Here is a 27,950-nt window from a genome sequence, read left to right on the forward strand (position 1 = left end):
ATGCCTTGGGCACAGGAGGATAGCTATATGATGAAATCCCTCAACAGTTAAGGGAAAAAAAAAAAGAAAAATAATAAAAATATCTGCCATGACTTCATATCTGCTATTTCAACAGACAGCAATTAGTTTGAAAGTGTCTGAATTTTACCCGTGAAGAGGGATGTTGCTATACGTCTGTCAAATGTTGGTGCTAGCAAAATCTGCGTCTGACTGGGACAGAAAACAAGTATTTTAACATCACAGTCCCTCTCTCCTTATGTTTTGTAATGTACTCAACCCATCAGCAGCAGTGCTTGTGGACTGGAGTGTCTGTAATGGACAGATCAGGGACGTCAGCACTCAATAGAAAGATCTTGCCTTTGGCCTGCATAGTGAGCTGATTATTTCAAATAGCTGTAAACTATGATAACAGGTACACTAGGTGGAAAAGAGTAACACCTGTTCTGTCAACAAAATACTATCAAATGTCTGTAAATATGTATAAAGACAACAAATATACAGCTAATGTTTGTTTTTTGCTGTAAGGGTAAGGGTGTATTTAAATTAGATTAGCAGAGGGTAGTGTATCCCATGTTTCTACACTGAATTAATGTCTGCTTTATTTAAACATTGATATATACAACAACAATCTAGCTGTAAATGATTTTGTCACAGTGTCAGCAGAATTTGTTTATGCAGTGCAGAAAGTAGGGAGCTGCACGTGCAAATGTTTCCTAGCAGCATTTGTTACATTAGTGAACTGCAGTGTGGTATTAAGAAGACTGATTTCCCTTGTTCTTCTGTAATAAATCTAGTAATGTCTATGAAGAGCCTAAGTGATTATTCCTCTAGATCTGGTTTTCAGATCATTCCAAAGCTGTTTATTTGTTTCCCTATACAGATAACCAAGGGCCGAAGATTAACAGTAACTTTATACTCCACTTACCCTCAGCTTGTTTCAAAACCTTTCTACAATGCTTTGTTAAGTTTCTACTGCATATAAAACGGTTTTCTCTCTAAAGCACCCTCGTAAGCCTGGACAGTTTCAAAATCAAAGTAGCTATTTGTGCTTGACTGTCAAAAAGCAATTTAAACATACATGCAGTTTATTCTTCAGACGTCATGCCCACGATGCTTGTATGTCCTGCTTCAAATGCTGGTTGCCAATACTTTGCATTATGTATGCCTTGTAGAAATCAAGGAAGAGCTTCTGTTGTCTGGTATGTATTACCTAAACAGAATTGGAATACGAGATCCATCTTGCAGTAATTTGCAGTAGCTCTTTTAACTCCAGAGCAAGAAGAATTAACTGCAAATCTGTTAATTCCTTTACTGTAGCAAATATAGGTTATCATGGGATAGACAGCATTTTGCTGGACTGTAGAAGACTGGCATTTGTTTGTTTGTTGTCTGTCTGCATTGCATTCATCTGCCTCTCGGTATCTGATGATTTTGTGTTGTTGATACATCAGATTGAAAGTGAAAACAATTATTTGTGTGACATTTTATGCTTGTGTTTCCAGAACACTGTCTCTTTGGAATTCCCTATGAGCAATCCCACAAAGAAAAACCTTCATGTGGATGTATCTCTGATGGGAAGGGATCTTTCTGGTGACAAAGAGCTTGTTATCAGACCAGAGGAATGCTTCATGTACCAGGCAAAGTTCTCCCCAACTCTGGTTGGCAGAAAAACTGCAAGGCAAGTGCTATATATTTTAAATGTATTGCTCCTATTTGAGATTGAAAATAATAAACAATACAGTAGGATTTTCAAAAGGTTTAAAAATGTTTTTTGCAATGTAATGCTCACCAGCATTTTTATGCTAAACCTCTGCCCATTTTGCAAGCTCATTTCTCGTTACTGATTATCATTTTAACAGCTAGATGTGACAGTTCTTGCTGAGATGTTCAACCAAGGGGAAATTATTAAAACTCCATCAACTGATAGCTGATTAAAAATACCCTCAAAAAGTTCCATCTGCACTCTTCCTGATTTCCTGGTTTGTGGCAATATTTCCCATTTCTTCAACAGACACACTCTTGCTGTGCCAGTGACTATGCTAGTCAGGGAGCAATCTTTCAGTGTCCCAGAAAGATTAAATATGTACTTTAGAAGCAGTGCCTGCTGAATGGACTGCATAAAAATGCAGGAAGATAATAATGCATCATCAAACAAATTGCTAAACTCTCGATGGCATTAAAGAGACCAGTTTCTTAGTACCAAATACTTCTCAAAGTAATCAATCTAACTTCCCGTTGTATTGAGATAAATGAGTAAATTGTTTATGTAACATTTTTATCTGCACAAGCCAACAATTGAAACTAGACCTCATTGTTGGAATACTTTTATCGTACCCATATTGGGGAAATTCAAATAGTCATTTGTTTTTTGATTCCTTTGTGCTGTAGTGATAAAAGTAGTTACACCAGAGGGCACATATCCATGCTAGTCAAGGTGTGAGGCAGGGTTGCATAAAATATCTTAATATTGTTTAATTGTATAAGAAGGGCTAGTTTATGTATATTGAATGGTAGAAGAAAGAAAATGCTGTTCAGTTTTGTAAAAAGAAAAAAAAGAAACTAAAGAAAGATCTCACTGAAAAACATGTTTTTCCCCCCCAACATTTTCCTGCAAACCTTTGGGACAATCTCCATTTTGGCTGTTTTGTGTTCTGTTCACTTCCGATAAGAAAACTTCATTTTACAATTTACAATTACCATTGTTTTTTTTAAATCAACTATGTTCCATATTGTTGGCTGAAAGAAGATTTTTTTTTTCTAACTTAAATCTTCTGTATTTTTTTAAATCCTATTTTCAGAGAAAGCTAAGTAAGGAAATCAATGGGATAGCATTGATTTTTGAAAACGCATTTGGAACAGAGAGCACAAAGCCCATTAATCCAGCTTGTGGGTTATCTAAGACTCCTCCACAGCAGACACCTAGAAACGTAGAGCATCTGTGCACATCCCACCGCCCCTCTCACCGTGCTTTGCTGCTTGTCTCTGTGCAGACTGGTAAAACCTCTGTTTGTCTCCCTTCAAGGAGGTGATTACAAAATGTGTCTCCTATTTACATAGTCTAAGTTTGGAGAATAATTTACAAATAATTTTGCTTCCCAGTCATATCCACATATTGGACTATTTCCTACCATTTAATTTAAATATAGCAAAGGAATACATTTTTAATGTTAGTACATTAGTAATAATTGTTTGTTGAGTCATTTAGATTTTTTTACTTATTAGTGCAATGTGCAGTTTAGTCTGTAGGATTTCTAATGTTCATTCAGGGCATCTATGCATAAAATTGAATTTTATCACTAAAAATAAGCATTGATTTATTCATTACTTTCTGTAAATTGTTCAAATTTGATACTTAGTATACAGCTTCACCTAACCTGCTTGATATCCAGAATATTTGTCTTATATTGAGGCAGCAGAGTATTACTATATGAAGAGTGAATTATAAGATGGGGTTTTATTTTTCATGTAAATGTAAAAGGCATGTACATATATGTATGTCTTGCATGTTTACAGTGTAATCTTTGGTTTATTTTTAAAGCATCATTGGCATTTTTATTCTGAATGTTTCTACAAATATATTCTGAATATCTCATTACCAACTACAATTTTATTGATATCTGTAGATCTTAATGATGGTCATTAATCATAATAATCAAGTTTCATATTCATTTTACTATTGAAAGCTAAAGCATTGGGGCAAATGTGAAATATGTTAAGCAAAGGCTACTGTCCTATACCTTTAATGACAACCCTGTACTCAGAGGCTGAGATGTTTAATAATATTGCATAATACATGTTTATTAAATAAACAGGCATACATACAACCTCTTATTGGCATGTGAGTGTATGTTTGCATAGAATGTGGGAATAGGAAGTCACAGAAGAAGAAAAAGACAATTGTGTACGAAAACACACAGATGGATCTATTAAGAAACCGCTCAGACTCAAACTTTAGCACCACCTATTAGTTGTGATAAGACAGATGACCTTTTACAAGCTCTTGGCAACAGCAGAGCTCTTCGGCTGAGGCGGCCATGATAGAATGCTGAACTCGGCAGAAAGGCAAGGTTTTTGTCAGCACGCTGTTAATTAAGAATCGCTCGGGTCTCGGATCGAAAGTCATGTTGTTCATTTCCCAGTGTTGCTGATTATAATCCAAGGCAAGTGACAGACAAATTAGGTATATATATATAATAGCTGGATATAATAAATTAAGCTAACTGTGCAGGTATTTTGACCCATTTGTAAGCAACCATGGAAATTGTTTTTATTGATTTCTGGTGTGTTCTTTTGTTAATTTGAGGTATACGGCTTAGGCTATTCAGCTGAAATGAAACGGAAAAATAAAATGATATGCTTCACTAAAGAACCAAATATATTCTCATTTGAAATAATTTAAGCATGGTTGTACTTCCAACTATTAAACCCTATTTTCCAAAATGATTGGTTTAACTCACAAAAATGCATCCACCTTGGCATAGAACAAGACTACATTATGATATTTTGTAAACTCTTAACTGTTTCAAAAACATTAAACTATGATTGTATTATGATGCAAATCTTTAAAAAAATGAATGAAAACTCAGCAGTATTTGTCTGCTTTGTATTTGTCAGTATTTGTTTGCTTGTTTAGGCATATGCAAGAAGGAAATGCACAGATAAGGTTAAAGCCTGACATTATATCGATTCCCACTGCCATAGTGACATTCTGGCAATCAGGTGTCTGTACAATGAAGATTAATTTTCACAAAACATTACCAAAAGCCACAATTCAACAAGTTTGAGTCTGATACATATTCATTAAGACATACAGTATGGTTAAAAATGAAGCCATGCTCAAGAAAGTAGGATAAGACCAGAATACAATTATATTTAGGGCCGTGACAAAGCTCCTTCACTTCTGCCTGTGTCTGGCAACTCTTTCAATGATGGCCCTCATTTCCGTTCGCCTGCAGGCATCTGTCTTACTGCTGTTCTAGTGATGGAATCTGTTTCCATTCGCAGCACATGGCCAATCCATTTCCAATACCTGGTAATAATGGTGCTCGTATCTTCTTGCCTGTACTGTGTCGGAAGGTCTCCGTCTGAGGTTGGTCTGGGCGAGTTGTATGGAACGAAGATAATTTTGGTGTGTCGTACTCTGTCACCCACCAAAGAATATTGTTACAAGAACACAGCACAGGATAAGTCTTTCGTTTAGCTTTGGTGTTGTATTTGAAAGATTTCCAGACTGTATTTAAGCTCCTGTCCCCTTATCCTGGTGCATCCGCATTTGACTAACTTTACATTGCCATGGTCATTGATACAGTATAATGGCAGTGACGAATTCACCAGGATTAGAGGACAGTTGGGTGAGATGTTTTCAGCTTGCCACATGCAACAGTGATCCGGACAACTGCTGGAACACTGATCGGTAGCAGGAATACTGGTTACAGCGGGATCATTTTTTAGAAAGCAGTAAGGGAGTTCCCTCTCTCCTTGACTAACAAGCACACTTCAGTCTTGGCCTGCACACCTCCTGCCAATCAATCCATAGTTTCCTTGTAGCTAGACTAAGAACTGAATGTGACTTGTGTTTTTTTTTTTTTTTTGTGTGTGTGATGTGCAGACCTCCACAATCATTTCTCTCTTTTTCTGAAATAAATCTGAAGCTGAGTTGAAATGGTTGTGAATTAGCCTCTGGAGACAGCCAGCCGATGTGTTTAATAGCAGTGTTCCCAGTATGAATGCGCAGTAAATAAAGAAGCAGAAGTAGACACACAGCTGCATCTGACAAACCATTGCTTAAGTTAGATCTTCACTCAAAGAGCCATGCAGCGTGACATCTATTTAAAAAGAGTTCAGTGAATTTGGTTAACTTCAATCAATGCTGCACATTAATCCAGTGGAGAAATTGGACATACTGCTGCAGCCTGTGATAGCCGAAATAACTAAAATGTAGTGATGTTAAGATTCACTGAGATAGAAAATCAGCAATAAGAAGCATCACAGGGTGAAGACTGAAAAAGTAACAGAATACAGGAAGTCCCATAGGGCAAGATTTGGAACTGATGCCAATAAAGCAGTTTCATAAAGTTGTCATATTAATTATGTGGAGCCATGCCAAGTGACAGTAATTATGCAGAAGTTGTCACACATTGTATGTAAATCTTTTGGCTGCAGTACACTAAACACTTACGCAAGATATTTCACAGGAGGAGTCATAATTGGGTTAATCCCCGTTCTTTCTATACTGTTCCCTGAGTCGCACTTGTTTTTGACAGAGGAATTTAAAGTTAAAGTGGTTTACAATCTCCTTTACAAATGGGAAATGCAGGCATGCTCCTTGTGACAAGGTGTCTGTGCAAACCAGAAAGTTTTGGATCAACAGCTGTTTTGAAAAACTGTTTCTTTACGAGTCTTCAGTGTGACAACTGAAATTTCAATCTTCCCCATGTATAGAGGGTGGGTTTGCAATGGAAAAATCACCTCATAGTGCTAAAAGTGTAATTTCAAGCCATCAAATGTGCATATGTGTGAGCAGTAACATTTACATTGTCTTGTGATAAACAATAGTCAAAGATGCCGAATCCCAAATTACCCCAAAGGGCATTGTTTCTGATTTTCATAGTTATATAGAAAATACCCCTTACAAAGCAGGACCTGCATTTGTTTCTCCCCAACAATAGGTCATTAGTTAAGGTCGCTCAGAAATTGTTGGTAGTTGGAAGCAGAAAACCCACAGTGTACTTGTTTGCCATTTTTAACAAATGCTCCAGCACTGTAATTTTGTGACAATTTATTTTACTGTCTTCTGTACAAATATTGACTACATAGGAACTATTTTGCTATAGACCATAATTTATCTGTTGTTTGAATTTGTAGTCTCATTTAATCATTGATCATTAATAAAACATTCCTTAAAGCAATTACATTACCATGAAGGATTACTGTACCATAGGCAAACATCATCACTCACCCTGGTTGTTTACTGATTTCTGGGACTTGTCCAGATCAAATCCTTCCTTCAGACATGAAGAAAAATTAGAAGAAAAGAAAAGAAAAACAACCATTTATATGTGTGTGTGTATATATATACAGTGAGGGAAAAAGTATTTTAATCCCCTGCTGATTTTGTATGTTTGCCCACTGACAAAGAAATGATCAGTCTATAATTTTAATGGTAGGTGTATTTTAACAATGAGAGACAGAATAACAACAAAAAAATACAGAAAAACGCATTTCAAAAAAGTTATACATTGATTTGCATGTTAATGAGGGAAATAAGTATTTGACCCCTTCGACTTAGTACTTGGTGGCAAAACCCTTGTTGGCAATCACAGAGTTCAGACGTTTCTTGTAGTTGGCCACCAGGTTTGCACACATCTCAGGAGGGATTTTGTCCCAGTCCTCTTTGCAGATCATCTCCAAGTCATTAAGGTTTTGAGGCTGACGTTTGGCAACTCGAACCTTCAGCTCCCTCCACAGATTTTCTATGGGATTAAGGTCTGGAGACTGGCTAGGCCACTCCAGGACCTTAATGTGCTTCTTCTTGAGCCACTCCTTTGTTGCCTTGGCTGTGTGTTTTGGGTCATTGTCATGCTGGAATACCCATCCACGACCCATTTTCAATGCCCTGGCTGAGGGAAGGAGGTTCTCACCCAAGATTTGACGGTACATGGCCCCGTCCATCGTCCCTTTGATGCGGTGCAGTTGTCCTGTCCCCTTAGCAGAAAAACACCCCCAAAGCATAATGTTTCCACCTCCATGTTTGACGGTGGGGATGGTGTTCTTGGGGTCATTCCTCCTCCTCCAAACACGGCGAGTTGAGTTGACGCCAAAGAGCTCGATTTTGGTTTCATCTGACCACAACACTTTCACCCAGTTCTCCTCTGAATCATTCAGATGTTCATTGCAAACTTCAGACGGGCCTGTACATGTGCTTTCTTGAGCAGGGGGACCTTGCAGGCGCTGCAGGATTTCAGTCCTTCACGGCGTAGTGTGTTACCAATTGTTTTCTTGGTGACTATGGTCCCAGCTGCCTTGAGATCATTAACAAGATCCTCCCGTGTAGTTCTGGGCTGATTCCTCACCGTTCTCATGATCATTGAAACTCCACGAGGTGAGATCTTGCATGGAGCCCCAGACCGAGGGAGACTGACAGTTATTTTGTGTTTCTTCCATTTGCGAATAATCGTACCAACTGTTGTCACCTTCTCACCAAGCTGCTTGGCGATGGTCTTGTAGCCCATTCCAGCCTTGTGTAGGTCTACAATCTTGTCCCTGACATCCTTGGACAGCTCTTTGGTCTTGGCCATGGTGGAGAGTTTGGAATCTGATTGATTGATTGCTTCTGTGGACAGGTGTCTTTTATACAGGTAACGAGCTGAGATTAGGAGCACTCCCTTTAAGAGAGTCTCAGCTCGTTACCTGTATAAAAGACACCTGGGAGCCAGAAATCTTGCTGATTGATAGGGGATCAAATACTTATTTCACTCATTAACATGCAAATCAATTTATAACTTTTTTGAAATGCGTTTTTCTGTATTTTTTTGTTGTTATGCTGTCTCTCACTGTTAAAATACACCTACCATTAAAATTATAGACTGATCATTTCTTTGTCAGTGGGCAAACGTATAAAATCAGCAGGGGATCAAATACTTTTTTCCCTCACTGTATATATAAGTTTAAAGTTTTTATTATTTCTTTAATCACTATTCATTCTATGGCTACAACCCTTAAAACTGCAAATAGCTGTTTAGCTCCTTTGACACAGATACTTAGAAGAAGAAAGCAAGGTCAAGTGCATTCATGTTTTACCAGCTCATTAATAATAAGCTTGCATCAAAGGAGATTTTGTCATTTTGCATATGAGATATTTCATCAACTTTAGAGGAAGGATATCCTAAAGAAAGCAAGGCCAACTGAACTACGATCGAATCACCTGCTTGCCCCAGTATGAAGTTATATTCAATTTGGCAAGAACCAGCAGTACCTAGGACTATTTTACTATATATTTTATTCTAGAATGCCACATGATACAACTGATCATGTTTATTTGTATATTTCTTAGGCATACATTTTGAATTATGTCCATTTGTTACCAACACATGCAAGTTCTATCCGTGATTAATTGTTTAGTATTCCCAATCAATCAAAGTTTAATCTGTAAGTTTCCCGCCATTTTTCCTTAATTTTATGTTTGTCTTTTCTTAATATATTTATTCAAATTCTCCATAGTTTCCATCATCTCATGGAAGTCCATTATTTTCGAAAATGTTTTTTGTTTTGTTTTAAACAGTGTGATATTCCAGTCAGATGCAGTGGGGGAATTCTGGTATGAACTGGAGTTGATAGCTGAGGAACCATCACCTACAACTATTCCAGCCTGCAAATGTGAACTGGGGAAGTAAGTATATAATTTGCCAGTACAAATATACGTGTTTCTGTGTGTGTATATATACACCGATCAGCCATAACATTATGACCACCTGCCTAATATTGTGTAGGTCCCTTATTGCCATCAAAACAGCCCAGACCCGTCGAGGCATGGACTCCACTAGACCTCTGAAGGTGTGCTGTGGTATCTGGCACCAAGACGTTAGCAGCAGATCCTTTAAGTCCTGTAAGTTGCGAGGTGGGACCTCCATGGATCGGACTTGTTTGTCCAGCAAATCCCACAAATGCTCGATTGGATTGAGATCTGGGGAATTTGGAGGCCAAGTCAACACCTTGAACTTGTGATTCATCAGACCAGGCCACCTTCTTCCATTGCTCCGTGGTCCAGTTCTGATGCTCATGTGCCCATTGTAGGTGCTTTTGTCAATGGACAGGGGTCAGCATGGGCACCCTGACTGGTCTGCGGCTACGCAGCCCCATACACAACAAACTGTGATGCACTGTGTGTTCTGACACCTTTCTATCAGAACCAGCATTAGCTTTTTCAGCAATTTGAGCTACAGTAGCTCGTCTGTTGGATCGGACCACACGGGCCAGCCTTCGCTCCCCATGTGCATCAGCGAGCCTTGACCGTCAATGACCCTGTCGCCGGTTCACCGCTTTTCCTTCCTTGGACCACTTTTGATAGGTACTGACCACTGCAGGCCAGGAACACCCCACAAGAGCTGCAGTTTTGGAGATGCTCTGACCCAGTCGTCTAGCCATCACAATTTGGCCCTTGCCAAGTCGCTCAGATCCTTACGCTTGCCCATTTTTCCTGCTTCTAACACATCAACTTTGAGGACAAAATGTTCACTTGCTGCCTAATATATCCCACCCACTGACAGGTGCCATGATAATGAGATTATCAGTGTTATTCACTTCACCTGTCAGTGGTCATAATGTTATGGCTGATCGGTGTATATATATATATATATATATATATATATATATATATATATATTATTAAGAAGAAGCCATCACATTTGAAACAAGCTGAATTAGGTGGTTTTGAATTTATAACATTATGGAAAGGAAGAAATAATCCAAATCCAAATCCAAATCCAAAGTGTTTTGTGTGCCGATATGACTACAGTCAGCCAATTGCATAGCTGTCAGGAAACATTTCTGTGAGGCTTCTTCCACTAAGCTGATAGTGAATTCACTATAAAAATGTCATATGCATGGTTTAAACATCAAAGGAGTAACGCAACCCCACTTGTGAGAGCTGCCTCTGCATTTGTGATAAAAGATCTGCTTCTGAATCACAATAATCTGATTCCCTGCTTCCACAAAAGATGTGAGATTGGAGAAATACAGATATGCTTTGAAGATAGTGTCCTTTCATGGTAAACACTGTTCCTTTGTTGTTCTATTCTCCACACCTTACATATACATTTTTAACAGGAGATACCATTTTATTAAATATATTAAAGAAATGTTGTTTGTGTTACATGATGTTCAAACCTGGCGGTTTTACCTTTGAAAGGACATAATGCAGTTTTCAATCCTGTCATTCCAGTTTCCACGCAATGTTAGTTAACATAGCTAGTCTCAAGTATACAATTTTGCAGCTATTAATGAGTGATGTTCACAGTAGTTCACAGAATATGTAACCCTGCCTAAAAATATATTGCTCTTGTGACAGTGTTTTGGCATTCAATTAAGCATAGATTAAAATCTTTCTCCTTAATTTCATCCTATGTGCACTGTCCTGTCATCATTAATCATAACTGTTTCTTTCCAATAATCAGGCCTGCATGTTATAGATAATTAGACATTTATATGCATATAAAGCCAATGGATTCAGTATTTTCCATATTGTTTGAGAATTAATTATGTTGCTGTACAAAAGACAGGACCATGTTCAAACCCCTGTTTAGTATCCATTTGTCATTTGCATGTACATGAATACCCTAGTTCAGTATTGCAGTACATCAAGTAATTGGCATTTCATAATGAACAGCATAGAAAGTCAATATTACTGTATTTTATTGTGACCAGTGATTTGAATCCTATAAATGATGATAAAATCTCTAGAATAAAGCCGTAGATGTAAAGTCAAAGACATGACTCAATAGAGGGGTTGATGTAGTGTTCGATAACATAGAAATCAAATTTCTCTACATCAAACATCTTGGCACGGACGGGTCCTAATACAGCGTGGAAGGAAATGATTAGGTTGCCGAGTTTGCACATAGCTGAATATTTCATACTCAGGAAAACCCTATAGGGATTTAAAGGTAATCTGGTGTTCGTATATCTGACCTAATCTTTGCTAAAGAAAAACTACAGGTATGCCAATTATGAGCATGTGCAGGAATAACACTCCAAACGACTGTGCTTGGAAATCCTTCGCTCTTGATATCACTCCAGAGGACAAAGTTCATTGAAAGATGAGCCTTTTCTGCTGTTATCTTTTCCACAGATGGACTCGAGAGTTTATCCCCTTAGATAACCCCACAGATGAAACGCTGGAATTGGAAACTGTCAACCATAATCCAAGAAATTTCTATGTAGAGGTAGATCCTAAGAGACCTGTAAGTATCTCAAAGATGAAGAAGAACATCTTCTGCAGCACAATTATGATTAAAAAAAACATCACAGAGGGAAATCTTGCAGAATGGCAAGCATTTGACAAGCTGTGAAATAAATAGAAACAATTTCAGAACATGTCACCAGTGATCATGGTACCTAGAGCTGTAGATGCAGATTGAATGTTTTATATTGTTTTTTGGTCACTCTTTACAATACTGGGCACCAATCATTCACCAAGACTAGGTTTGTGGTTAGAGCTCATACATGAGAGTGTGACCGGGATAAGGCTACTGACTAGACTTGAGATTAGGGCTAATGTTTTTCAGTTTATACACTTGAACTTTATTTTCCCATTTAAAACAGAGTGGACAGCAGTGTTTAAGTGTAGTGTTTAGGTTTAATTCAGCTTTCCATAATTATATGCAGGTCTTTTTTTTGTGTGGTTGGTTTCCTGCCCTGATCCTTATCAGTTCTGATTAGTTCCCGAGGGCTACACAGAACAGAATATCCTTTTGATTTCCCCTACAACAGGGATGCAAAGATTGCTTAATTCATCCAATATAATAATACTATAGAAACAGAAACAGATTTTTTTTGTACACAATATTTGTTGAATGTTCCTTGAATGACACAACTGAGGCATGGTTAAATGTCCCCTTTGAAAGTCCTTTCATCAGACCTGGACTCATGGTGCTCAGACTGTCAGTTGAAGTCTTGTATCGATATGAACTTTCATAATCTTAAAACTGGCCAAGTAGGCTCCAGAGAATGAACTCAATGAGTGGAACACATTAATCACATACACGTCAGCATGGCTATTGTGAGGCAGAAAGGGGATCTGATTCAAAATAACAACTATTGATTTTCTAACTCCCCCCCTTCTCTTCAAGCTCCTTGTGGCGCCACACTCTTCAACCAGAGTCCTTGTCCAGTTCCGCCCCTCGGCTCTGGGGAAGGCCAACCACACAACCTGCATCACTTTTAAGTGCCCACAGGTGAAGTGAATGTCCAATCCGAGACCAGAGATATAGTCTCCTGATATATGTGACTTATTACATTGCATGCTCTTGTGGATTGAGTGTTTATCCTTAAAATTAACCTTTTAGTTGTATGTTTTCATTCCTCTGTATTTGGCTGTCTCTTTTTATTATGTTGGTTTTAAGCCTTATATATATATATATATATATATATATATATATATATATATATATATATATATATATATATATATATATATATATATATATATACACACACACAGTACATCAGCATCACTGCTGGCATTTCATACAGAAGTCTTGTACTTATCTGATGAACTGTAACAGAGTGTACTATCAGATGCCACATAGGCTATGCGAAAAGCAGATATCATTTCCTTTACTCAGTTTCAAAGTTTAATTTACCTTTTTATTAAAAGATATGAGGGCTCATCATGTGTCAGTGGAATATAGAAAAAGTATTGCTGATTTTGAAAAAAACAATTACTTTCCACACAACCAGACCTTACTCTTTTAGTGTATCACTCTCATTAGTCCTTCTCCCTTTCTCATATCTGGTTTTATTTAGCTTCAATCGCCCCCTGCATGTAATTGTGCAGTTTGGGCTGGTATAACAGATTGGGGTGGTTTTTGGGGAGAAGATATGTCCACAATCTTAAACCACACAGTTGTGTGTGCCATCAGCTTCTATCGATTCACTGCTAGATGAAGGCCTCCCCAAGAAGTTTCTGCTTGCGTCGATCTAAAGCTTCTCTTTTACATGGCACACCTGCAAAGTTTATCATGTCATCTTCCCACCTGTTATGTTGTCGTTTTCTAGTGCTTTTTTCATTTCTTGGTAACCATTCAATAGCTTCTAAATGTTCAGATTTCTTAGAGCTCTGATGACTGAGTTTGTATATATTTGATAAAATGCTTTCTCATAGTCAACAAAGCCCAGAGGAGAGAGGAAGCTCATATTCTTTGCATCTTTCCAATATTTCTCGTACAACTTGTATATGACCCATCGTGTTACATCCACTTCTGAATCCTGCTTGTTCTCTTGGTTAGGTGAAGTCCAGTGTGTCTTGAAGGCGATGTGTTAATATCTTTGTATATACTTTGTATACGATTGGAAGTAGACTAATGGGCCTATAGTTCTTCAGGTCTCCTTTGTCTCCTTTCTTGTGAAGGAGAATGATTGTCCTTATCGGGTATTTCCTTAATCTTGAGACAGTTCATAAAAAGTTTTCCATAATATTCTCCATTGCTTTGGGCAAAATAATACAAACACATTTTAGAATATTTTCTTTTTATATATTTCTTGTGATTTGGTGGCATATGATTTTTTTTTTTTTTTTTTTACATTTTAACTGGGTCTATTATAATACCAAAACATCTTTACAGATGTAATATATTATACACTTACTTTACAATCCAACAGGTTTATATTCCCTTAAGATTTATTATCTTACATTTTCTTCTTTCTCCAATCAATAGCCCCTCATTTCAGATGTTAAGCCTGAACACATCAGCTTTGCAGTGCAGCGCTCGAATATCTCTGACTCCATCTGCCCTTTTCATCCATTTGGCCCCCTCTCTCCCTGCACTCATCTCCTCTTGACAACTTAAACTGTATCTGCGTGATTTTAGCCATTGAGACACATTTGCTGCAACGGGGAAAGTAAAAGAGGGAAGAACTAGATTTTGCTTTTAATGTCCCTCTCACCCCACCCCCCAAAGTAATTTAAGTAAATCGACAGAAATATATACATTTCTAAAACGCATTGTATATTACCAGCTTACTGATTTTGAATTGCCTTTCACATAGTTTCACTTTGCTGGCCTTGTAAATATAAATCCAAACAGAAATGTGAAACATGACTGAAGGAAATGGAAAAGCAGCTTACAGTGTTTAAGTAATTACATTGCTGCATCCATGGGGTTTTAAACAGGAGTCTCAGACCTGTGTTCAGCAGTTCTGTATAGGGCAGCCATGCCACTTCAATCAATCCCAAATTGCGCTGATGTTCCTGCATGTCTACAGAATTGCCGTCACCAATTATGTCTTGATTATGATTTTTAGTGAGTTCAACCAGAGTTAAGGAAGGAAATTCATCCTTTTATACATCTATGGTCTGCATTTGATTTCTAATGTAAGTGGTTTATATATCATCTATTCTGGCAGGATAGTATGATACTACTCTTCCCAAAATAGACTCAAACTCGAAGCCGAACTATAGTGATACTATATTTTAATTGTATTCATTATTTGTATTTTTTATTTTATTTTATTTGGGAACTACAGATAAATACATTTTCTGAAGCTAAAAGGCTGGAGTCACAGGGCAGTATCTAACTGCAATACTACATGGCAGTATTTAAACAAGTTTCTTCTTCTACTTTTGCATCTTATTTATTAGTTAATGTGTGTGTGTGGGGAGGAAGTGAAAATCTGTTATCCAGCTACATCATATTCACTTAAATGATTAATCATCAAAGGCAGGCATTCCTCCTGTGTGCTTGCCAGTATTAAAAAAAAAAAAAAAAAAAAAATGTCATGGGTTTTGCAACAGTTACAGGTTGGTGACAAGTCCATGATGAATATGCCTATTTGTGTGAAACATTTTGTTCTAACAGTCAAGTCAAACCCATTATTTGCTTTGAAAAGTTTGGATATTTGTTTAAATTAGGGCCCTCAAAAAACTCCTGGCAAGTTAACAGGTTTCAGAATTCAGCCGTCAAAAGCATCAGCTACACTGCGCTCATTAAATCTCTGCCAAGGTCTGGAGGAAATATATGAAAATACGTGGAAGGGACAAACCTGTATGCTGGAGTCCTTTTCTTAGAGTCCATTATATTGCCTTTCATCTGCTTTCACAGACACACTACGGTGATGCACACCTCATGAACAATTAAAGTAATGCCAAGTAATGGGAGAAAAGAAACAGAATACATTCCCAGCCTGTAAATAATCACCATTGAGATTCTTTCTTGCATTTTTTCTCATCCTCCTAAAAGAAGAAGTGAAATTACCTATAGGCTGTTGCAAATCTGGAAGAAAACTGCTGATGTCAGCAGTTTCAACCTAATGCTTAGTGACATAAGATGACTTGAAACTAATGATGGGTATCTGTGAGATTATTGCCTAGGGAAGTAGTTTTTAGCTGCTATGGAACCAAGAGATCACTTTATACCTTACTTTCTTCACGTAAATTCCATCTATATGCTGCCTTCATGCAAAATCAGAGGGAATAGATGAATAGGAACATTCAATGTTAAGTACATTTGCATGAAGTTCATTTCACTCATACTCCTGTTCATTCCAGAAGTCACACTCTGAAAGAATATATATCCAAATTGAATTTGTCTGTCCATAAGGTGTTTAATGCCACACTACATTTTTATATTTATTTATTATTATCCCACAATTTCAGGTTGTCTATAGTCCCTACATTAGAGATATCATTGTTCAATAGATTACGATTGTATGTTTATTTAGCTTCTGAGGGCCGTGGCCGTGGCGTGCGTAGTCGGTTCCTTCGAATGCAGGAAGCCCAGCTGGCTCAGGAAGGCACAGCATCTGCACAGTCTTTTCCCTTCCAAAATATAAACAGCTTAACTTCATTCTGAAAATGGTAGCTTCATTGTTGTGACAAAGAGCATACACAAACTTTTCTTGTCAGTTGAAAATGACAAAGCACCGTCTTTATGTAGTATAATTGGATGTGCTGTTTCGTCGGGGGGTGCATGCTGCCCATACTGCAAGCCCTGATGCATTCCAGGAACAGATTTATTTCAAAAGCATTAAATCGTTCACTGCTCAGCACTAGTTACATACAAATCTGAACTTGTTTTATTTTTAGGAGCTAGTGAATCTCACAGGTTTCTGGTGGTGCTTTTGATTGCAGCTAAATGAGTGGAAGTTCTACCTGTCTGGAGCAGGACTGTTCCCCGAGCCAATGGCACCGCTGAGTATGAGCACGCGTGTTGGCACCCATTCTTCAGTCATCGTGCCCTTCAGGAATCCGACTGATGACAGTGTGCTGGTGGATGTGCTCTTAACAGGTAATGGTTCCATTATAATTTAAAGATCCATTAAAACTGTCAGTGGGGTAGCGCTAACACTGAGTGAGACAGAATGTGTGTGAAAATACGTGAGGGCATATTTCCTGCAGTTGAATTTATATTAGTGCCCCTCCTTCCCCCCAGGTCTCTTTATACTGTGTTTTCCACTGTTCAATGATTATTTTGATAAGTCATATGGAAAGAGCATTTGCAAAGAATCATTCAAGCCACCTTCAGCTTGTGCTCATTGTGACAGGGTGAAGGGATATTTCACATTACAAAAAAACACAAGAGTAGCTGTAGAAATGTTTCTTTTCAATCAGTGTATCTGTTTTTTCAGGGAGGTCCTGATATTGAACAGGGTACATGTTCTTAACTAATTGCATTATATTCACATTATGATTTTTCCATATTTTTGTTGTTGATTAATAATAGTAATAGATTCATATATATATATATATATATATATATATATATATATATTCATACATATCTGTCTATCTATCTATACACACACACATATACACTCACCTAAAGGATTATTAGGAACACCATACTAATACTGTGTTTGACCCCCTTTCGCCTTCAGAACTGCCTTAATTCTACGTGGCATTGATTCAACAAGGTGCTGAAAGCATTCTTTAGAAATGTTGGCCCATATTGATAGGATAGCATCTTGCAGTTGATGGAGATTTGTGGGATGCACATCCAGGGCACGAAGCTCCCGTTCCACCACATCCCAAAGATGCTCTATTGGGTTGAGATCTGGTGACTGTGGGGGCCAGATTAGTACAGTGAACTCATTGTCATGTTCAAGAAACCAATTTGAAATGATTCGACCTTTGTGACATGGTGCATTATCCTGCTGGAAGTAGCCATCAGAGGATGGGTACATGGTGGTCATAAAGGGATGGACATGGTCAGAAACAATGCTCAGGTAGGCCATGGCATTTAAACGATGCCCAATTGGCACTAAGGGGCCTAAAGTGTGCCAAGAAAACATCCCCCACACCATTACACCACCACCACCAGCCTGCACAGTGGTAACAAGGCATGATGGATCCATGTTCTCATTCTGTTTACGCCAAATTCTGACTCTACCATCTGAATGTCTCAACAGAAATCGAGACTCATCAGACCAGGCAACATTTTTCCAGTCTTCAACTGTCCAATTTTGGTGAGCTTGTGCAAATTGTAGCCTCTTTTTCCTATTTGTAGTGGAGATGAGTGGTACCCGGTGGGGTCTTCTGCTGTTGTAGCCCATCCGCCTCAAGGTTGTACGTGTTGTGGCGTCACAAATGCTTTTACTGCATACCTCGGTTGTAACGAGTGGTTATTTCAGTCAAAGTTGCTCTTCTATCAGCTTGAATCAGTCGGCCCATTCTCCTCTGACCTCTAGCATCAACAAGGCATTTTCACCCACAGGACTGCCGCATACTGGATGTTTTTCCCTTTTCACACCATTCTTTGTAAACCCTAGAAATGGTTGTGCGTGAAAATCCCAGTAACTGAGCAGATTGTGAAATACTCAGACCGGCCCGTCTGGCACCAACAACCATGCCACGCTCAAAATTGCTTAAATCACCTTTCTTTCCCATTCAGACATTCAGTTTGGAGTTCAGGAGATTGTCTTGACCAGGACCACACCCCTAAATGCATTGAAGCAACTGCCATGTGATTGGTTGGTTAGATAATTGCATTAATGAGAAATTGAACAGGTGTTCCTAATAATCCTTTAGGTGAGTGTATGTGTGTGTGTATGTGTGTGTATGCAATTTGAATTACATGATAAATCAATATGTAAATAATTACACCATATGAGTGACTGGAAGCTAATGCAGCATATATCCACAAAGAAAATCATAATTTAATGTCTTACCATTACCATTAAAGCAAACCTCATGGTAAGACACTGCATGTTTTGTTTTAAGCAGACATAGGTGGTGCTGTGGGAGATAAAAGAAAAAGTCAAAGGTTTGAGTTGATGGTGAGCTATTTGTGGAACATGCCATATAACTTAAAAGAAAAAAGCCCCTGAGATTTAATTGTAAATCAGTGTTGCAGGGTTTCATGGTAAACAAGCCGTCTCTTTGATGAAGTTTTAATTGGAGAGAAATGTGTGGATTCTGCGGGGAATTTATAAATGAATGTCCTTAGATACTATTTGCATAATCAGTCTGGGGCAACTACCCCGTCAATCTGTTACACTTATTTTATGTTTCTTTCCCCTTATAAATCATTTTCTTTGATGGACCCTATCCGTTGGGCCTGTAGGCTTGAAAAGTGCCCTTGGCCTGGACCAAATCAAGACATCCTAGTTCCTAGTAAATAAATTCACAGTGAAGTAGACGAATGAAAAAGTTCAATCACTTTGTATGTGGATATCTTTGAAGGCTTCATCAATGGTAAAACTAACAATGGTATTCATATGAATTACTGCCCTTGTAATAAAGTATATATTGGCAAAACTGAGCAGGCCTCAGTAACACACAACACGGGAGTTCAGAACAGCATGGAGATTTTAAAAATCCTACTGCTAGAAATTGTGAAAAATGTTATTATTGCTCAAGCTATTGTTTAAGCTCATAAACAAGGTTGTTATAGTTAGATTCTATGATTTGAAGACTATTAATTTGTTTTTAGTTTTTTAACCTAAGAGAGTACAGTATACTTCCTTTAAATGTAGATGTTCTTCTTTCTCTACCTGCATCTGACTGAAGTCATGTTTTACAGTTCTACTTGTCTTTCACTACAAACTATTTGTTATATATTCATTCCTTATGGTATACTGTCTACTAGTTTCCTGCATGTTACTTTTGCTCATCCATGGTACACCTCCAAATGAGAAGTAGATCCACTGAATTATAGCATACCCTCATCTAATGAGTTTAATATCTCTAAGATCGATTTAGTCCCACTCCTTTGCACCATCAGAAAATGAGTAACTTATTTTCGTGAGGAGATTTTCCTTTCCATAATTTATATAACGTGACACATACCATACAATTGCTGGCGGAATCTATAAACTAAATTTCCAGATGTGTTCTTTAAGAGAATTTAAAATGCCAACAGGGCAGATATGCATTTTAAAACTCTTAAGCTCTAATAGCAAAACCAGAGTAAGGGAATTTGCATCAGGGTGAAAAGTACACTGAAAATAAAAGAGCAATTACTTTGGAATAGCTTCAAACCTCCTGTATGTCTAGAAGATGTGAGCCTTTTTTATGATGCTTTTTAAAGATGTGCTTGACTTGACCTTGATTAGGTATTATAAATGCATGGTTTGTATTACAGAGGGATCCCACCCACATATTCTCCTGTCATGTCACACGAGTAAGTGTCTCTGAAGCATTCATCATACTAAAAAAGGCGCATGAAAGGATATTTATGCATATTTACTTTTTTTTTATCTTTAAGAAAAGTAAAATGACTTTGACCAACAAAAGATGTTTATTTTAATGAATGTAATAGACAAACACAACAAGCAGAGGATAACATATAGCCTCCACATGAAACAGTACTATCATATTCTAATACAGATACTTTAGTGTACTTTACTTTAATTCATGAAAATTAAATCTGAGCAGGATTTATTTTTTAAGATATAAGGTTCACAATAAGGTACTAGAAAAGCTATTTTATTTAACTTTGACATCTGTAATTTAATGTTTTATTAAAAAAATGTTTTAAGAGAGTAATGTATGGAAAGTTTATTTTATATTTATATATAATTGAAAAAACTGATTGATTTTACAGTGCATCCCCCTGCATTGGCCTTGCAAAGCTGAAGACAACATATTTTAATATCTTTTGCTGAGACACATGTAGCACCAACCCATACGACTGATCTGTTCCTGCATGAGAGCCCTTTATATGGCAATAAAACAAAACAGAATACATTTTTTTCATTATTTCTTGTATTAGCATTTAAATTAGGGGCATGCTGTAACCGTAACTCAGGATTATTCACTTAATTTGAAGATCTGTGGAGAGAAATCCTTGAAAGAAATCAGAATGGAATGTTTAGCATTTCCCCAGGCAGCATTACAGAGGTTGTTTTGGTTTAAATATAATACAAAATTATGCTTTTTAGTCATATTAACATACTGTTTGTTTTGCTGTCCATCTGTCTACCTGTTTGTCCAACTCGCTCTCTTTCTCTCTCCCCCCCCCCCCTCACACACACACACACACACACACACACACACACACACACACACACACACACACACACACTGTCTCTGCATCGATCCAATCATTTTGTTACTTATATTGTAAATTATGTTGTCACCGTATTTACCTTCATTTCATGGTACCCTACCGTTCATTATTCAGTTCTACACTTTGCATAAATATATTTAGGGGAGATTGTGGAACATTAGGATTATTTTATTAAGGGAACATTTCCAGTGTGAGACAATAGGTGTTAAAAGCTGTTTTAGAAAGGCTGATGCATGCCGTTGTCCAATGAAGAATCCATAATTGTAGTGTTGCCCCTGTACTGCTGAGCTCTTCTAATCAATACTAAAGAACACTGTCAACAAAAAGATCTGCCCACGACTGACATTCTGTGCACTTCAAGCAAAACAGAAGACCAAGAGAGCTTAGTCACTTTGGATACTTAGACTGCATGCTTTTTTTCTATTATTTTATTCAAAAAGGATGTTACAGATTAATAATTCAGATAAAAAATGCTCCTATGCCAATTTTGTCCTGATCTTAATGATGTACTTTTCTAACACTGAATATTTATTGCCATGGGAAAATAAAGTGAATTACATTTCTAATTAATTGATTTTATATAGTAGTAGAGAGGCTCACCCTTGGTGGTAATGACTGCTGCAGTTCTTTTGACAGAGAACTGGATGAATACTGTCGTTCCTCTTACAGTGCAGTTTTTAGTGCAGTAGGAGGAATTGTTCACTGAATTATCTCTCTGATTTGATGCTCCAGTTCCTCACAGAGGTATTCTTTGGGATTGAGGTCAGGCGTCTTGTCCCAGAATTGAACACTATATATGGAGGTCTGACGAGTGTTGTGAACATGTTCATTGTAATTTAAAAAAAAATGTTCTTAATGTTTGCCTATTCTACAGTGCGTGCTATTTGTGATTCCCTGTTGAGCATGGTGGGACAGAAAATGTCACATAATACTCTGAAGTCTGTTTGCAAATCAAACAAAGGGTATTTATCTGTGTTAATTGGTCTGGTATCCAGGATCCATAAAGAATTAAGGGCACGTTTAAAGCCAATGAAAATGTGACATTCATAGCTATCAACCTATAATGTTTATCATGGAATAGGAATGAGGAAATAGAAAACAGACACTTGCTGATAGACTAATAGACCAAGCTTAGCTCCCAAAAGGCTTCCTGAATGCTATTGTTTGGAGTCCAGCTGTCTAACTGCCACACAAGATGAAGATTACCTTTCTTATTCTCTGAAGGTCCTACATCATGTTGCACTTACTTCTTACTCCTTAGTGCTTTTAACGGCTATCTTTTTGGTTCTGATGAATACAACAGTGTTGTTTGTGCAGCACTTGCTTATGATAACACTAAATAAGCTCAGAAGAAAAGAAATACCCTAAAATATAAGCCATAATATTATTTTGAAAAGGCATTACAGAAAGCTTCACCCTCAGATCAGTTTCTACAGTCCGGCAATTTATGTACTTGGTCTTCATCAAATACAGGGTTATCTTCATTTTCCCTTCCAGTTGAAGCTTTCAGGGTAAGGTTTCTATTATCAGGTATCAGGTATTTTGTTTATTCAATTTCATGCTTTATTACCAAGAACTCCTGCAAAATATTGCACTTGTGGATGCTCATCAAAACAGATAAATATAAAGCCCAAGTCAAGTAAGAAGGTTGGTTTTTTCTGTTATTGTCATGACTGACTTGACTTAATCCTTAATCTTGATTTGAATTCCCACTTTATATTGAAACAAACAAACAAACAAACAAACAAACCAAAAAGCTCCATTCTACTCAACTATTTACTGTCCTGTTGTAGCGTAAGTACCGAGAGTAGAGAGTGTCTGAGTCCAAGGTCATGCTCGTTTGTTAGTAAGTCATTCTATTATTGCCACCAGTTGTGGAGATATGGAGGCACAGCATTGTCATTTGAGTGCAATATGCCTTTAACTTGTTTTGTTGATTATGGTCTTTGTTCCCCCTCATTTAAACTTTGCCGCCAACCCCCTTTGGAGGGCACAGTGTACAGTTTTAAAAAACCCTGGCAAAGTCAGTTATCCACACAAAAACATGAATGTGTACATTGATGATTATGTATATGTGAGTGCTTGTGTGTGTTTGTGTATGTATATGATAACATAACAGTGGGGATGTTGACACTGGAGGGACAATGACAAATCTGTCAACACAGCTAAATGTTGACATGCTGAACAATATGACATATATAAATGCAAATATTAAAACTAAAGTTAAAGTATTGTGTGTGAGAAATATGTACTATCCAGTTGATCAAGCTATATGATTTGATGAATCTGTGGGGACAAAAGATAAGTTTGTCACTATATATTGGCTGGTCACACTGTTATACCTTCCTTGAGAAAAACTAATTTATTTTTCCAGCATTGCTTTTCTGTTTTTGTAATATAGCTATTTGATTAAACTTGTTTCTGATTTTCAGGAATAGGCTACAAAAAACCAAACACTTTTTGAGCTCTGTTATCTGCGATTTCTCTTTTTTTGTTAAGCTTTTTCATTATTTCTCGATCATATAAAAGTACCAATACACTGCGTTATGAGCACAGAACCCAAACTCTGAAGGTGGATGTGCTTTTTAGTTGAATGATGCCTGCTCATTCATTTTGAGGGAGGAAGGAAAGAAGAATTTAAGTACATGAAAATATGTATCAGTTATCTAAGAGCAAAAGGGACATAAATCTGTATTTTCTTTGAGGAAATTGTAAAACTTTTTTGACAAACATTGGGTGCAGTGGGGAATGAGCTTCTGTCTATATAGATGAAGGCCTACCTGTAGACATAGCCAAGCAGACACACTGTGCATCTCAGCACTTGATTTGTAATGGAGTGTAAAGTTTGGGCTGCAATTAACATGTTGACAAAAGCACTTTGTGGAGAAGCTCAGCATGGGAGACATATTAGAATCAAACTCCTGTCTGCTCAGACATGTACACACAGCCGCATGGCCAGTGTGGAGAGGCCTGGCCACATCCCCTAATGATAGGATAGACCTTCATCTACCAGGGCTGGAGATGCTACTGCTAAGTGTATAATTTGTTGCCATTATTTAAAAAATGTTTACTATATAAAAGCTTTATCATAGATTAGATTCCATTATTAAGCTAGAAACTAGCTGAAAGAATCAAGGTGAATAAAAGTTTGCTTTTGAAAGAATATTCATTTTCTAATTAGCCATTAGGCTTTTGGATCTGAGTGCCTTTTTCTGTTATGTTTATTTCCCTTTGACAATGGCATTAAATTATTAATAGATAATTATTTCTTTAACAGATCAGGAACAGACCATATGCCAGTTGAGCCATTTTGTGCCAAGACATCCCAGTGTCACTGAAGAGTCGGCCTTCCGGTTCACACTCAAACAAACACAAGGTCAGTGATCAATAACTAACTCTTGCCAGAAAGTCCTGTAGGAGCAAGATTCAGCCATACTCTTCCAGATCAATTCTATCATATAAGCAACTTCAAAATGTAAAACTACCAAATAATGGTGGATGTCAAAAGCCAAGTATGCTCTTTTAGGATTTCAGAATGTGTTCTCTCATAGCTCCCTGGATAGTGGAAAATCCAGAAAACACCAGATTTGTCTTCCCTGCGGCAACTCGCGTCATGATTTTCAAGTCAACCCGATTGATAGTGTATTACTCTTTTTAATAGTAATTGTAGTTTCTGTCCACAACATAAAGTCTCTGTGTCCATGGCTACAAGAAAAACAGTGAAGACAGAGTTCTTCTTTTCTCCTTTCCAACAACAGAGGAGATGAGTGTGCAATGGAGATTGTTTTTGCAAGTAAACAATCCCACATTCAAAAAAGGGGACAAAGCTGCACTCTGCAGCAGTCACCTTAATAGTAGTGCTTTCCAGTATTTGCATAACTTGAATCATCCCAGTCGCCTACACTGGTTTGTATAAATAGGCTAATGTACAGTAATGTATGTTACAGTGTGTGGTTTTCTAACTTATTCCAGTACAATTTGAACAGAGAAGTTTGTTATTATGTTTTATCGATTTTATTGCTTATCATGTTTTGTCCAAACTAAAATAAAATCATTCACATCTGTAGGTACAGTGAAAAATTATCTAGTTACAAATCTATTTGTTTATTTGTTCTGTATGTGTTACACTAAATTTCTAAATTATAATAATAACAACAAAAATCTGCAAACTGAGCATGACATATGTGAAAATACCAATATCAAATATGAACCTGAAAACAAGAACACAATACCTTGTCAAACAATGCAATTCACATTTTATAGTATCAGTGGCAGTTCTGAGGGGAGGCCCCCGTGACAGCAAGCTGGACCCCCCCGTGGCACCCATAACCAGCACTGTGGACAAAACACCGTCACAATACCCCCCCCGCCATGCTAACATTGCAGACAAAACACCATCAGCCCCCCACCATGGGAATATCGCAGACAAAACACCGTCAGCCCCCCCACCTCCTGAGAGAAATTGATGGCCCCCCTTACATTACACCTGGCCCCAGACATGCTCCCCCAGTTGAAAGGGTCTAGAACTGCCACTGTATAGTATACTGTAAATTACATGCAGAATCGGTCTGGAAGAGTGCTATACATTTTACTTAAACACTATAACAACACATAAAGACACATACATTCATCATTTTAGGAACTGTTACTGTTTAGGTTCTTTATACTCTGTGGCCACATCTAGTTGAATGCCACAGTATTCAAAAGTGTATGCAACCTTATAATATGAAAATGTGTTGCATAAATAGATTGTTTTGTGTAAAGAAAGTGTTGATTCAGCTTCCTGAAACTACCAAATTTATGCCCAAATACAAGGATATAATATTAAACATTAGTGTAATCATATCAGCATCAGATTAATTTAATGCTACAGTATTTTCCAAAAAGAGGTGAAGCTAAAGTAAATTAATTTACACAATGTATGTGTCATTCAAGGGATTGATGATACAGATTCATGTCTGTTTTGGACACACTCTAAGTGTGTATTCATAGGTAATATATAGAAAGACTGTCTACAGGATTTGCATACATTTAATGCATTAACTGTTGCAATGCTTTTTATATTTTTGAAAGAGAAATGATGGTTACCAATAACTTTTCTCGATGGGGAAAAAAAACAAAAAACAGTGATGATCAAGCATGGATTTGAGTAATCTTTCACTTTCTGTGTAAGTCGGCTATTAAGAATGACACCTGAGAACAAAGAATTCTGGTTACTTTGTTACCTGCAGACTAAATGTCATGACCATATGATGACACTACTTCAGATCTTCACACTTCAACTTCAAAATTCCCTGAATTTCTTTATCACGGTACCTTGATCTTACCTCCCAATTTTTCTTGACAAGCCTCTCTTATCCCTTTCAACTATGTCTTTCTGCTTGTCAGCCTAGCTGTCTTCTGCAGACAATGCACTAACTGATCCGAATTGGAACAGACGGCACTGGCTTGGAAAACTCCTGTGAATCACAGTTTCAGCTGTTGCCTTAGTGGATCATGGATTGTTCTTTCAGCGCTAAAAATGTAAAACTATTAATCAACATTCGCCAACTGATTTACTATTTAGCCTGCAGGAACCACATTAGGACATTTTATTCTAATTACTGCAAATAAACTGGAATCGCAGGCTGTATGTTTTCGAAGTTTCGTTTTTTGGTCTTTAGAGCATGTAATAATTATAATTAGTTAATTATAGTTTGGAGTCATAATCTCTTAACTTCTTAAGAGCAATTTGTTTTAACCAAACTTAACCTCCCCTAGACAAAAAAAAAAATTATGACATTTTTAAAGCTTGTACCGCTGCAACGGAATTAGGTTTGGTTACGAAGGACACTGCTAATCATTTATGATTGTTTAAAACAACAGATATTAAAGCTGGGGGATTTTGCAGTCTGATATATATGCCAAGTTATTGTCAGTGGAATTGTATATCAGCAATTAACACATCTCCTAGATGTTTTTCTGTGGTGCACAGGCACATTCATTTAAATCCAAAACTTATCACACTGTTATAAATAAATAAATAATCTAGAAGAACACAGTTGTAATTAGGGGGAGCATTCAGACATATCTTTTAAAAAATAAATGTTAATTGCTTAAAGTTCTGTACCTTGTGAAAACAATGAGTGCTACAAAGAAAGTGAATGCTTCGAAAAGGCAAACGATAGGTTTTCTAATACATATTATTCTAAAAATGTATTTATTTCCATACACTTTCTCAATTTACATTTTCAGCCCTTGTTAAAAATAATAGGAAAGAGTGGAGATAATGCCTTTAAATATCCCTGTCTACCTTGTATTGCCATAAGTCTTCTTTTTCTGATAAGCTGCTCTTAATAGACTTGAAAGCAATTTCCACTTTAGAAAATAATTTAATTTGCACTGTACTGTGGAAGTACATAAACATATACATTAAAAAAATATACCAGCAGGTCAGTTGAATGGAGATTGTATTTTTTCTTCCTATTAAAAGAGTCGGAGAAAATTGAGTTGCTATCTTGATTTGCATTAAACTGGCAAAGAAGGAATGTAATATGTCGTAGGCAGTTATACAGTTTAATGATTCCCTGTAGAATATACATTTAAAATGTGTCCTTTCCGTCTCTTTAGTAGCATTCCCAACAGCAGGTATATATATAGTGCATTTCCTTTTTAGAGGTCTATCCTTACCGATCCAGGGGTCATAATCAATATATTTAGTTAGGGTTAGAGATTATTTAGAGATTTATG

At 37.2% G+C, this 27,950-nt stretch overlaps 1 protein-coding gene across 1 annotated transcript in view; it reads left to right on the forward strand.

Moving 5' to 3' along the window:
• Positions 1 to 27,950, forward strand: part of LOC136751836 (cilia- and flagella-associated protein 47-like) — a 149,050-nt gene that overhangs the window by 93,333 nt on the left and 27,767 nt on the right. The window contains exons 20-25 of the mRNA XM_066707595.1: positions 1,503 to 1,678; positions 9,281 to 9,388; positions 11,846 to 11,957; positions 12,846 to 12,950; positions 16,844 to 17,000; positions 24,499 to 24,597. Of these exons, the coding sequence (XP_066563692.1) occupies positions 1,503 to 1,678; positions 9,281 to 9,388; positions 11,846 to 11,957; positions 12,846 to 12,950; positions 16,844 to 17,000; positions 24,499 to 24,597 (757 nt within the window). The remainder of the gene's footprint in view (positions 1 to 1,502; positions 1,679 to 9,280; positions 9,389 to 11,845; positions 11,958 to 12,845; positions 12,951 to 16,843; positions 17,001 to 24,498; positions 24,598 to 27,950) is intronic.

The sequence above is a fragment of the Amia ocellicauda genome, chromosome 6, assembly GCF_036373705.1.
Source record: "Amia ocellicauda isolate fAmiCal2 chromosome 6, fAmiCal2.hap1, whole genome shotgun sequence".
In the NCBI taxonomy this organism is placed as follows: Eukaryota; Metazoa; Chordata; class Actinopteri; order Amiiformes; family Amiidae; genus Amia; species Amia ocellicauda.